This window comes from Coregonus clupeaformis, chromosome 1 (assembly GCF_020615455.1).
Source record: "Coregonus clupeaformis isolate EN_2021a chromosome 1, ASM2061545v1, whole genome shotgun sequence".
Taxonomy (NCBI): domain Eukaryota; kingdom Metazoa; phylum Chordata; class Actinopteri; order Salmoniformes; family Salmonidae; genus Coregonus; species Coregonus clupeaformis.
The window spans coordinates 39,302,546-39,317,198 of NC_059192.1; the positions used below are offsets into that span (position 1 = coordinate 39,302,546).

Sequence of the window (14,653 nt, forward strand, 5' to 3'; positions counted from 1 at the left end):
TGTCATTATGTAGACACTCTTATCCAGAGGGACTTACAGAAGTGAGTGCATACATGTTCATACTTTTTTTTTCATACTGGTCCGCCGTGGGAATCGAACCCACAACCATGGTGTTGCAAGCGTCATGCTCTACCAACTGAGCCACATTCCCTCCATCCCACACACAGTCAGCCCAAGCAGGCAAGCAGCCCCTCTTGTTATCTCCTTCACTGATCAGCTCAAATTCATATTGTTCACACTCGTTCTAACATGGATGAGGGCAGAGAAAGGTGGACCGCGCCTGCCGTGCGTGCTGGTGTGAAAACATGTGTCCACAATCCACCTCGACCTCTCAGTCAGTCGCCCACTTCTCCTCTTCTCTCCACAGGAGCGTACCCCATCTATCCTGGACAAGCAGTATCAGTCAACATGGCTATTGACACCAAAAGTGTGCTGAGTTAGGAGAACAGTGATGAACTGCTTTGGTTTCTACCTCTGACTCCATTTGTGGTAGTTTAAGGGGTGACTGTCCAATAAGATCCCACTCTCTCCAGTGAGAGAGCACGGGCCTCTGTCGCTCCTCTCATGCTGAGGGACTTGCCAGAGGCAGACACTAACCAGACAGTGTGCTGTTGACTGTGTTGCCAGGACAGAGCCAGACTTCATCACTCTAACAGGATATATTAGATCAGCAGAGCTGGACATGAAATACTCTTTGGGATGCTAAACATACTAAAACGTTTACTTGCAATCAACCAGTTGTTACTTTGCACAATTTTTGGGTAAATGATGCATTGATGTCAATGGGAGATTTACGTGAAAAATATTGTTATACATACAGATCTCAAGTTATGATTCTAGTAAGTCAAATTAATATCGACCTAAGCCAGCTAAAATAAACATTTGTTTTAGTAATGGAGATATTGCTGTAATTCAGTTTTAAAGTTAATATATTGTTTATTCTTGTGATTTATTCTTTCTATGGCTAGTGGAGCATGTCAGTAAACTTTACCCTAGAAGTCATTCAGGCATTTTTCCTGGTGCACAAAAAAAGTGCATGTATTAGCCTTAAGGCCGGTGTGCTCATGTTCATAGAGGAATGAAAAAGAAATAATATTTTCCCTATGATTAGAGAGAGAAATTCCATACCATTTCCAGTTTATGTTAACATTTTCTAAAGCAATTCCTGTAATCCCTCAATGTAGCTTCCATGCCAGAAAATGAATTTTGTTCGTTTTTATGTTTATCCTGAAATAAATCATCTTGGTATTATTCGCTTATGACAACGATGATAGAGTGGGATAGCCAAAGTGCACTTTCCAGTCACACAAATGCTAGCGTGTACGTGTGTATAGGCCGTGTGTGTGTGTGTGTGTGTGTGTGTGTGTGTGTGTGTGTGTGTGTGTGTTACACCGTGATGGACAGAGAAGTCTGAGTGGACACACAAACCAAGATTCCAGTATTACAAAAAAAAACAAATAAATAAAAATAAAAACACACTCCAGTGCTACAGTCAATATTCATGTAAATCTGTACCTATCACAACATGGACTAGTAAGTGAGCGATGAGAGATGGACCGCTACTATATTGGGCTCTACTCCCCCCTGTCTCCACAACAGAACTTCTATAACGAAAATAACTTCCTATTGATGAATAAACCAAGTAAAACATTAGAAACAGTCCAAATGTATTAACATGCTGTAGTAACATGTAGTCCCCTTTTCAATGCAGTTTTCAAAAAAAAAAATTCTGGTTAAAGTTATAGCTTGGCCATCAAATTTAAGGAGAGTTTTGAGATGAGTTAATAATGTGAACTATCCCAATTATTGAATGTAAATCAATTGAAAGACACCCAGTTAGTTATACATTTTAAGTCATAGATTAAAATAAGTTACAAAATGTGGCATTGGCCTAACTCCTCATAGCCTTACTAAAGTCTATACATGTCAACAACAACAAAAAATGATTTCTATATTAATGTTGTATTTTAATTCAAGGTTAATGTGGGTTTAACATTGTTTGACAATTATATGTGCTTTACAATAATACAAATTTTATAAGGGTGTGATATTTGTTTTCTTATGTGGAATTTAAATCTTGATAATAATGTAAACTAACTCTAAATTGTCATACTGGGTAAATAACTTTATTATGGGCCAGATATTCCCTTATATCCTAGGCTAGGGTATCGTTCTTAAAATGTTTCTACATTCACCATGTAATCAAAAAGATAAAGGCTGATAGAAGTGATTCAAAATATGTATGACACATTTGGCTTTAACAGATAACTTCCAGTTCGAATGTGCTAACAAAATACTTATGTACAGCAATTCTGATCAAAAGATCACAAACTTATAATATTGTCCTGAAAATGATTTTAGGGAGCATAATTGATTACGTATATTGTATTTTAATAAATGTTCTGTATAGACTATTTGGCTACTGTCTTGGTTCTGTTGTACCATCCTATAAAACAGTAGGTCTATCTTGAAAACATGCCACTTTTTACTTGGTTAAAGTGCAACTATTTGTTTTACCTTAAATTAGCCTACCTAATTTTTATTAGGTTATAATAACCACCCTACACTTTATTTCAAAACAAAACGGCACGTTTTTCACTGGTTTGATGGCTATTTATCTATGCATCCAGCAACAGTTGCAATGAAGTCATGAAATGCCCTCAACGACGTCGTTTGGATTGCTGTTGTTTGGATATTTTAATTGGGCCTCGTGCGGTGCATATTACAGTAAAGCACAGATTTAGGACTATATGCTGTAGCCTAGAAATGCCACTGTGACCAGTACCTCAAGGCCATATATGTTTTCTCAAGCAGTAGCCTAACATGTGAAACATTAGAAGAACGTTCTTCAAATATAGGCCCTATATTGGAAAATGTGACATGCGTCAGTATAGGCTTGCAACTGTTGTTCTTATGCATAGATCTAGGGATACGTGTACAGGCATAACCATTTGTAGACCTACATTGTTGGCCTATATGGATTATAAATGCTTTATTAGTGTGGATATTGATAAGGCCATTTGCCCTAGGCTACTTCCTCCGTCTGAATTGTAAAATCGTCCTTTACGCATGCATGCATTTATTTTGGTGACGTTATAGACAAGCTGCTTAAAGACGAGCTGTTGATATAACGTAATTAAAATGCCTTCTTTCTTTTTTACAAAAATGTATTATGATTTACCCGCGTATCGGTAGGCTACGCCACAGCTGTTGTGTAAATGCAAATAAATACAAGGTAGAATGCTGCGATGCCTCGGGCGTCTCACCGCTCACCGGCTCATGCACCATGCAGATCCAGCAAACCGCTGATCAGCTTAAAATCGACAGGGTAACAATGAAGCGATGGCGCTCATTCAACTATAAACTATTAATCAGCCACTAAAAGGACAGCACATCATCCAAATAGCACTATTAATAATAGGCCAACCATACACTTATTTCATACTGGCTATTTTCTTTTCACTGCACTCTGGTCTGATTTCTCAAGGAATCTCGTGGAAATGGAATACACACCAATTTCCAAAGTGTTCAACCCATGTGTCACTTTTGACACGCTGAGAGTAGAATTAATGTAAAGTTTCACATCTATGGTTATTCAGTCATTAGGGAAATAATGATTCATGGTTCACTGTTGGTATAAGGCAAAATGGCAATTCACTTCGATACTGCTAAAGAGCACAAATTGGGTTAAATTTGAAGTCAAACTTAAATGATTTAAAGGGCCACTGCTACAAGTTATAACTAAATTAATGGATTTCCGATAAAGGCCTTTAGGCAATAGACAATAAAAACACAAGGATATGCTACATCTTAAATAGGCCTATGTGTGATACTTGGCCTATAGCTCAATAAATAATTGTGCAACAGAAATGGCTAGAAGACACTGATCTATAATATAAACAATTGTAATCATTCGTCATCAATTTGTTAGCTAGCCTAGATATAGATTACCTTTAGAATGTTGGGGTGCTGTAGCCTTTCCATCAGCGTCATTTCTTTCACTATTTTGAAGGACGCCAGTGTGTAGCAGTCTCCAGGTGATCCATATTTCTTTACGCAATTTTCCATATCGTGTCCCCCGAAATCCACCGATTTCAGAGCCACGGACAAGCTGTTGTTGAGAGACGCCTTGTAGACAGCCTTTGTGTAGCCTGAGCCGAGGTACTGAACATTGGTCACGTTGTCTATGCTGCTGCAGCCAAGCATCAGTGTACCGTTAATGCTCCTCAAATTCATAGTGAAATCTTTCCGTGATGCTGTGTGCATGTATGTGGATGGTTTAAGTCGATTTTGAACATGCGTCTGTCGGTTATCGGTTCGCTCAATGACTTTGATAGTGTCCCAATTGTCCCCTGGCTCTGAATCCATGAGCCTCCGTCTCTCCAGCGGGCGGACTGGGTCTCCGGTGCCAGACCCATGTGCTTGGCGCCGACGGTACCGCACAACCTCATCAAATCTTTCTCGTATCTGCAGCAAAAGGTCCTGGTGATGCCTGCTTCCTGCGGCAGGTTTACTATTGGACTCGGCCACAACTTCAGTGACTGACTCGCCGACTTGAAGCTGTGAATCGTCTGTAACCTGCTGCTTTTTTTCGTGGTAGTACCGATGTACTCTATGGTCGTGGTTCTGATGGTGCTCAAACCCTGGTATATACAGCAAATTCATCAGTGTACCAAGGAAGAAGGCAAGGCAGAAGCCTGCCGCAACCACAATCTTTCTGCGCTTCATTGTAACCAGTTTTATTAATAACATAAAATATATTTGTCTGTCTTCGCCTCCAGCCCCCGCCTAGCAGTCTACCACCTCTGTAGCGATGCCCAGAGTCCACAGTTATATCGTGCGCGTCAGAACTTAATGGTATACCGATCCTCGAACGATGCCGAATGCGCTATGATCACGTCTTCATCTTGACTATGATTTATGCAGCCAAGCAGGCTTAAGATCCTCCCCATATAAGGTTGATCATGGTGATACACTTGCCTTCACAGACTGCAAAGCCCACCACTTATGCCCGCATCAGGCAGGGGTCCTCTCTCGTAGCCTACTAGAAGCCCCCCTGAGCGACTAAACAACGGTGACGCCACTGTGATTGACAGCATACGTATATCATGCACTGTAGTTCTCCAGGCAGTGCATTTCTCATTAGGATACGTTTTACACAGAAAATCTTAAAACCACACTACCCATTGTGCAATGTGAAAAATCCAGACACTGGACACTGAGTTCCAACAAACCAGCAGCTGTGGGGCGGTGTTTGAGGTTTCTTCGAACTGCCGTTTCGAGTAATGGCACGCGCAAAAGCTGCCCACTGAAGCGAGTGATGAAAGCGCATAAATTGATTGATGGACGTTAATAATAATGTCTACTATAGCTCTTGATGGATTAATATTTGTTTAATTCAATTTTTGAATGGCTTATATGTGGTTTAAATATAGGCTTAATGTAATGTTTGCAAAGCCTTTCTAATAGGGGCCTACGCCTCAATATATGCCAATTGGTTATGTCATCCATATTATAAATTGTTACCTATCGAGTACATTTTCTGCTGATGGTCTATTGTTACACAACATGAAAAGTAGGTAAGTTTAAATGTTTCCAATGAATAATGAGCATTGCTTTATAAGAGACAACTAAACATTAGAACACAATGCTTTTTAGCAAGTATTGCATTTAGCTAACACTTTTGGATTGTTTTAATCTACAACCTCGGTTTTAAATTGTTAGAGAAGTCCAGGCTCCTTGCAGGCTGATGTTCTGCGAGCCCCTCTGTTACTTGGGGAAAAAATCTGTATAATTACGTCTCTGGGGTCGGAGAAGTAAAACTCTAAATTAAAAGCAGACATTACAAAAAAAGGAGTATAAATAATCAAATAATAGGCTCCAATAAGGCTTTGTTAAACTCGGCTGAGATAAGCATTCCTCGAATGGAATCTCATGTTAGCCAGCACCCCCGCCCTCCTAAATAAATCCCGTGGTGTTTGTCTACTGTAAATACACTGTAGCAGTGCCAGCGACGTTAAAAAATGAGCCAGCACCATCACGACCCCTTTTTAGTGGGCCCAAACAGAGAGTTCACCCTGGGGTCTCGCTCTCTATTGTGGTAAACGATGATGAACTTTAAAATAATGTTATTAATAATGCCCTCATTTTTTTTTTATCGGATTACTTTAATGACAAAATAGTTATTTCTGGTGTTGCAGAGACAAAACCGAGCAGCCTCCGTGGTTTCATTAGGCCCCAAAAATCAGCAGGATGACGCGGCGAGACCGGTCTGAGCCCTGCTGGGGCTCCGGATAGTGTAGACCTGAATGCTAGTGACACGTCTATCCATCAAACCCACATTACCATGCTGTTAGCAACTAATTAACACATACAATCAACCTGGAAACTGAACAAACAAAGCCGAGACAGCGGGGCGCAGCCGCACGGGGGGGTTCCTCACACTCACACTCCTTTTTATAGCTTTGGTTGATATATATTAGTCTCGGTTTAAATAGGTCAGTAAATATTATTATATTACATAATATTATATTATACTATATTAGCCTATATTACATATTAGGAACAATTGGGCCTTTTTGACAGATTGGTAAGGACCATTTTGGATGGAACTGCAGTGGAGCTGAAGCATTATAGTAACTACCTATACCACTGTATCCCACACCAAATTGTATCATATATGGAATTGTTATTGTCACTTAAAGACGGCATGGGTGTAGAGAAGCTTAGCTTAGGATGATGATAATTATACATTGTGACAATAATAGTGATTTATAATAATAATAATCAAATAATTAACAATTTGTAAATTTGGCGTTTCTTTTTCTTTACTTTTACACACAGTGATTGCATTCAATCATTGTTATCTGGTAATATACATGGCTCATTAGAGAATGATTGGTTACACTTATCTAGGCCTATTTAGCAAAGTCATCCTTACATTGTGATGTAAATACATATTAGTTAATATTTAGGCCTACTATTGCAGTCCAACTGTCAACAAGTTTTGACTTGCGCAAGATAGCCTAATCACCATAACGCACAGACACAAAACGCATACAATTCATTTTTGAGTAACAGGAGTGATGTGTAAGTGTAAGGAAATTGTATTTTCCTCATTAGTCGTGCAGTTGTTGCTGTAGTATTTCTGATTCCTTACTACAAGGGTGGAGAGGGCATTTATTTGAATGGCCTGGTTTGGGGCGTAGGCCTACAGCTCTGCGGGTGGGGAGGCTCAGTGCGCCTCAGGGGAGCTACTACGCATTAATCCCACTTAAATAACTTCATTTTCTTGAGGATTTCTGGGGACAATAGCCAAACATAGTATTCTTATAACCACTGTGCTGCGGGGCCTAACCTTTAAGGTTTCCATTTAACCGGCCGTTTACATGAGAATCCTCGCAGAGGGAGTGGTGTTTGGCTGGCTCGGGGGGGTGACGGATTAGGCTGCTGCAGTGCAGGAATGTTTAGCCTTTGCTGTCCCTTTGTGATTGGCGCAACCTATGGCTGCATGTGACTGAGCTAATCCTTTTACGTTCTATTTTCTGAGGGTGATAATTATAGCCTACGCGTTGGTTACTGTAAGTCACGCATTAATTAAAATGGTTGACCATTCATTGTGTGCTTAAGTAGGCCTATGTCACCCGAAGTAATGGCATGTGTCAATCAAGTTTGAGCCGAAAATAATGATCAGCAACCTGCAAATGTGAATGCCATGGAGAGGTCTAAATATATAAGTTGTAAACTTGTCAATGAATGTGAAATATTACTTTTGTCAATTTTGTTGCAAGGACCCAAAGGCCAAAAATAAATTAGCTAGTTTCTTGGATAAGGCATTTTAGCCAGAGTCATTTCTGAATCAGAACTTCAATGTACAGTGGAGTCAGTCAACTGGAGCTGTTTTTAATCAATATAATTAATTTCTGAACAGTGTCTTGAGGTTGTATCTATTCAATTTGCTGTGTGTCTTATTCATGGTTTTGATTTTAGAAATGCACTGTACATGTATTTAATTTCCTACTTTGGTGCCAAGCTTTTTTATGGTCCGTTTAAGTTTAAACTGACTCCATTTCCATCTGGACCTTTAGTCAGGAGGTTTGTATGGTTTTCTTCTTCCTGTCCTCCTGCTGGCTGCTGTAGAAAAGTGGAGTAAACCCATATCAGTGTCTGAGACAAGAGAGCTTTCTCTACTCCATAAGAGTTATGTTTTTAGAGATTAACTTCTGGTCCTGTTTAGTGGAGAAATGAGGAAGCTGGCAAGAAAGAGAGAAAGGAGGAGAGAGAGAAAGACTGGAGGAAGGCCTGTGCCGCCCACCAACACTCAGTCACACTCTGTGAGTTTATGAGCCTCAGACTATGTGTGAATGTGACCTTGAAACAAGCATGCGCTTTGGTTGGAGCCATTAGGAAACGTGTCAGTGGATCAGGCCCGGGCCACGGCGTGTGTGCGTGTGCACGCGCGTGTGTGTGTGTCTGTGTGTGTGTGTTTATGCATGCCGCTCATTACCAACAACCCTGGGTATCAGTCAGATGTTAAATGCAATGCAGGTGATGGCAGACACTTATCTCAGTAAGACAGTGCAAATGTGTGTGTTTAATAAACAGAGCTACTCCCCAGGAGCTACCCCACTATCTGGCATGGGGGTTAGATACACTTCATTGCATTTATCCCATTTAGCTTTGACTGAAAGCTGCATGCAGCACTCCAGTTTTCACTCCAATCTTCCTATTTAATTGCAAATTAGTATATCTAATGAGTTCTAATGTGAATCATGGCTTGTAGCACAATGGGACACTTGTCTACATTTGGCCAATACACAATACTACCAAGTTAGCACAAAACGTTCTGAGAACCTTTTGTTTCTTAGATCTTCGTGAAAGCGTGGTTGTCCTATGGATATTTTGCATATGGTTATTTTCCCACAACATTCTGGGAATGGTGCAGGATAGTTGCTTGCTTTTGGAACATTCTCATCAGATTTAAGGAACTTTACACATTTTTTTTACTTTCTTGGTATTTCATTACTTTAACAAAACATTTACTAAAAGTTCAAACATGGTTACATTTAATTTCATCCAAATGGTTTGACATTGGGAATGTTCTCAAATAGTTCCAAGAACATTAAGAGACAATGTTTTTCTGTGGGAATTTTAGTACTTCCACAGAACATTTCACACAAGTTCCATGTGGTTCTATTTCATGTCATATTTTTACTACATTCTGGGAACATTCTCAAAAATGGTGTGACTGATGCTGCGTTCACGTGCTAGTCAGAACAAGGAAACTCTGAAATCTCCGACTTGGAAACTCGTTGTAGAAACATGAGCTCCGAGTTTCCAACTTGAATGTACCAGAATCAACCAAATAACTTACGTTCATTTTAACTCATAGGTTCCGAGTTTCCGATAGCACGTGAACGCGGCATTAAGCGATGTTCTCAGAATGTTCAGAGAATATATGGTTCTCAACAATTGCGCACATTTAGCTCTATCCTCAGAGTTATAGGCCTACAGCAAAAAGGGAAGGCCTAACTGCATGCTTTTCATGATCAGTAAACATTAATTGATCATGTAATTTCAGATACATGAGGGTAGCCTCACAATATCTCTCAATATTGACCACCATTAATTTGATATTTGAGTGATATCAAATAAAAGTGAAGTAGACCTGATAAGTATGAGTGGTTTAGGTTAATTTCCCAAACTTTGTGGGGTCTGCCTGTCAAGCAGAAGAAGGGCGCTATTGTTGGCTGATAATGTTTAATTTGCAAGCTACCAGTAAAAACGTTGTACAGTTAAACATAATGGTTGGTAAGTAGACCTAATGTACTTTTTCCTCCAACCAACGTAGGCCTACATAGTGTTTAATCATGATTGCTGCTGACAGACATGATAGACTACATTGATTGATGGACGACGTCAAATTGGCTAGCTAGCTAGTAACCTATCACGTCAATATTGCTAGTTAACAAGCTAACATTCAGAGGATACAGTAGATGGCTACATCCAAATATTGTTTGATTTGCTTGCCATCTATAGTGGTGATGACAGTAGTCTGACTGACAACTTTACCAGGACGATGTCAAGCTCTTGTCAAAAGCCTAATCTCTGATGAAGCAAGCTAAAATATACATGTTGCGATTGCTTTAGCTAGCTAGCGAGCTAGCTACATGCCAAATGGATTTGGCTACCCTCATGTATCTGAAAATACATGATCAATTGATGTTTACTGATTGCTGTACAACTTTGATGATAGAGCTAAATGTGGAATAATTGGGAAAGAGTAATTCTGACTATGCTCTTTAAGAGGTGATGATATTAAAATCAAATAGTTATAACATGTATTTAACAATCCCTTGAAAATGGCACGTACTGTAGTTGTCAATGGCTTTAGCAGAGCTGGAGGTCTCTTTGCCTCCCAGCAGCCAAATGTTTTATTGATAACGACCTATACATTCCGTTCTCAGAACATGAAGAAAAAAAAACACAAGAAAACTAGTAACATTCAGAAAACATTCTAAGAATGTTATTTTAAAAAATACACATTCCGTTCTCAGCGTCAACAAAACTCTTTCTGTCCTTTATCTTGTTAAGTGTGTTCAGGCGTGTCTGCTGCAGCCACTAATTGGCCACACTTGATCTTAATGAGTGCTTGTTTCCTTTGAAATGGGGTCTGCTTGAATAGACAAAAATGAAAAGCTTTGTATGAGTAAAAAAACATGGCATGCTAGCTCCATCCTGGTGGCACAGTGGACATATTCCATGGATAGAGAACAGAAGATCATAGGTTAAAATCTCCCTGATGCCCTGTCACAAATTCATTTCCGTGTGTCCTATCTCTGCTTGGAGTTCAAAAAAGTTAACCCAAAATAAGCAAGCAGTGTTATAAAAAAGTCGTATTGAAACATTCAGCTAAAGTTTTAAGGAAGTTATTCAAAAACCTCCAAATAACCTTTAATTTTCGTAGTGTTAGGAATTAAGATACGTTTCAACAATAACCATAAAACGTTCACAATATTTAGAGAATGTTATCAGAATGTTATTTAATTACCTTCAAATAACCTATCATTTCCATTCTCAGAGCGTTTATAAAACCTCACAGGAAAACTTTCAAGGAACCAATTTAAAACGTTCTCAGAACCTCCCTGCAACCTAAAAATAAATGTTCCCAGAACAGGTAAAATGTTCACTTCTGTTCTCAGAATGTTTAAAGGGCAACTGCACTTCCTGATTTAGCCTTTAAAAAAATGTTTTATCAATGCTCTTTAAGAAATGCTAGCGGCCATGATTGAAGGCAAATGAGAGTTGTCTTGGGGGTTTGGTTTGATGTGGGTGTTTCTTGGGTGTGTTGTTTCCATTCAATCACAACAAAAAAGGCCAGTAGTGAGTACAGCGAGGTAAGCTAAGCTAGTTTAGCTTGGTGATAGCTGCAGCTGGCTATCCTATCTAGCCAGAGCCGCCGGAAAACATGTGATGAGACAGCATTTGCCCAAATACTTTTCAATCTCGACACACCTCTTTTAAAGCAGCATCACCGACCGGGCCAGTAACTTCTCAGCAGTGGTGGAAAAAGTACCCAATTGTCATACTTGAGTAAAAGTAAAGATACCTTAATAGAAAATTACTCAAGTAAAAGTGAAAGTCACCAAGTAAAATCCTACTTGAGTAAAAGTCTAAAAGTATTTGGTTTTAAATATACTTAAGTATAAAAAGTAAATGTAATTGCTAAAATATACTTAAGTATCAAAAGTCAATGTAAAAGTATAAATCATTTCAAATTCCTTATATTAAGCAAACCAGACGGCACCATTTATGGATAGCCAGGGGCACGCTCCAACACTCAGACATAATTTACAAATTAATAATGTGTTTAGTGAGTCCGCCAGATCAGACGCAGTAGGGATGACCAGGGATGTTCTCTTGATAAGTGTGTGAATTAGACCCTTTTCCTGCCCTGCTAAGGATTTAAAATGTAACAAGTACTTTTGGCTGTCAGGGAAAATGTATGGAGTAAAAAGTACATCATTTTCTTTAGGAATGTAGTGAAGTAAAAGTAAAAGTAGTCAAAATATAAATAGTAAAGGCCTCCCGATTGGCGCAGCTGTCTAAGGCTACAGACCCGGGTTCGATCCCAGGCTGTGTCACAGCTGGCTGTGACCGGGAGACCCATGAAGCGGCGCACAATTGTAAAGTAAAGTACAGATACCCCCAAAAACTACTTAAGTAGTACTTTCAAGTATTTTCACTTAAGTACTTTACACCACTGCTTCTCAGCACATTTTTGCGTTCCTGTTCAACATTTACCTTCTCTGCCGCAGTCTACCATTGAAAACCATTAAAGACTACACACAGAAAAGTTGTGCTATTTGTATTTGAGCAATATGATTGGCCATTCATTCAAGCACCACTACGCTCCCGCAAGTCACAACTTTTTGAGCAGTACAGAAGTTGATAGCTACGTTCCCACAGCACACATGAGCTGTCCTGAGCAAAAAGAAGCACCCATCAATCTACTCGCTGAGCATATTTATTTACATTTTTTGTCTCGTCTCTCGTTATGTCCACTGTTAGATCTTTCCCGGGGGACAAATCCCAGAACTACTAATATCCCTACAACAGGTGTAGGCTACATGTGGACATTGTACAAACATCTCCCAGCTTGAGTGTAGATAAATGTATTAACAAAAATTATATGAGTGTGTTCGAGTTACAAAGATCTAACATTTTATGCTGTAAATATCATATTGATGTGCTTATGAAGACAGTATGCACCCCCCTCCCATAAGTTTAAAATATTTTCACATGACACTCCCTTGTACTGTAAAATAAATTGAACACCCTCCCCCCTCATATAATTAATTCAAAATAATGTTTACAACCAAAAATAACAATAACTTTAGCAACCATGTGTTTATAAACGTGGATATTGACTTTGCAACTTTTTTTGGCACAGTCGATACCAAGCAGGGCTACGGGCCAGAAGGTTGAGGGTTCACCGACCACCACAGACGAGCTCACTCTCCCTGCCTGTTTCATTACACTACAATCAGAGCCAGCTGCAGACAATGATCAGCTATGGGCAAATCTGATTTTCAACATTTTGATGACATATTTATAATGATATAAAATACAGTACAGTGCCTTGCAAAAGTATTCATCCCCCATGGCGTTTTTCCTATTTTGTTGCATTGAATCCTGTAATTTAAATTGATTTTTATTTGGATTTCATGTAATGGACATACAGAAAATAGTCCAAATTGGTGAAGGGAAATGAATGAAATAACTTGTTTGTGGTGCGTGCATACTGTATGTATTCACCCCCTTTGCTATGAAGCCCCTAAATAAGATCTGTTGCAACCAATTACCTTCAGAAGTCACATAATTAGTTAAATAATGTCCACCTGTGTGCAATCTAAGTGTCACATGATCTGTCACATGATCTCAGTATACATACACCTGAAAGGCCCCAGAGTCTGCAACACCACTAAGTAAGGGGCACCACCAAGCAAGCGGGACCATGAAGACCAAGGAGCTCTCCAAACAGGTCAGGGACAAAGTTGTGGAGAAGTACAGATCAGGGTTGGGTTATAAAAAAATATCTGAAACTTTGAGCATCCCACAGAGCACCATTAAATCCATTATAAAAAAATTGAAAGAATATGGCACCACAACAAACACGCCAAGAGAGGGCCGCCCACCAAAACTCACGGACCAGGCAAGGAGGGCATTAATCAGAGAGGCAACAAAGAGACCAAAGATAACACTGAAGGAGCTGCAAAGCTCCACAGCGGAGATTGGAGTATCTTTCCATAGGACCACTTTAAGCCGTACACTCCACAGAGCTGGGCTTTATGGAAGAGTGGCCAGAAAAAAGCCATTGCTGAAAGAAAAAAATAAGCAAACACGTTTGGTTATCGCCAAAAGGCATGTGGGAGACTCCCCAAATATATGGAAGATGGTTCTCTGGTCAAATAAGACTAAAATTGAGCTTTTTGGCCATCAAGGAAAACGCTATGTCTGGCGCAAACTCAACACCTCTCATCACCACGAGAACACCACCCCCACAGTGAAACATGGTGGTGGCAGCATCATGCTGTGGGGATGTTTTTCATCGGCAGGGACTGGGAAACTGGTCAGAATTGAAGGAATGATGGATGGCGCTAAATACAGGGAAATTCTTGAGGAAAACCTGTTTCAGTCTTCCAGGACAATGACCCTAAGCATACTGCTAAAGCAACACTCGAGTGGTTTAAGGGAAACATTTAAATGTCTTGGAATGGCCTAGTCAAAGCCCAGACCTCAATCCAATTGAGAATCTGTGGTATGACTTAAAGATTGCTGTACACCAGCGGAACCCATCCAACTTGAAGGAGCTGGAGCAGTTTTGCCTTGAAGAATGGGAAAAATCCCAGTGGCTAGATGTGCCAAGCTTATAGAGACATACCCCAAGAGATTTGCAGCTGTAATTGCTGCAAAAGGTGGCTCTACAAAGTATTGACTTTGGGGAGGTGAATAGTTATGCACGCTCAAGTTTTCAGTTTTTTTGTCTTATTTCTTGTTTGTTTCACAAGAAAAAATATTTTACATCTTCAAAGCAGTACGCATGTTGTGAAAATTTAATGATACAAACCCCTAAAAAATCAATTTTAATTCC

The 14,653-nt window shown here is 39.6% G+C and overlaps 1 protein-coding gene across 1 annotated transcript in view; it reads right to left on the minus strand.

The window, feature by feature from the left end:
- Positions 1-5,003, minus strand: part of LOC121569432 (extracellular tyrosine-protein kinase PKDCC) — a 32,090-nt gene extending 27,087 nt beyond the window's left edge. Inside the window, exon 1 of the mRNA XM_041880392.1 lies at positions 3,952-5,003. Coding sequence (XP_041736326.1) covers positions 3,952-4,752 — 801 coding nt within the window. The 5' untranslated portion in view covers positions 4,753-5,003. The remainder of the gene's footprint in view (positions 1-3,951) is intronic.
- Between the last annotated feature and the right edge of the window lie 9,650 nt (positions 5,004-14,653).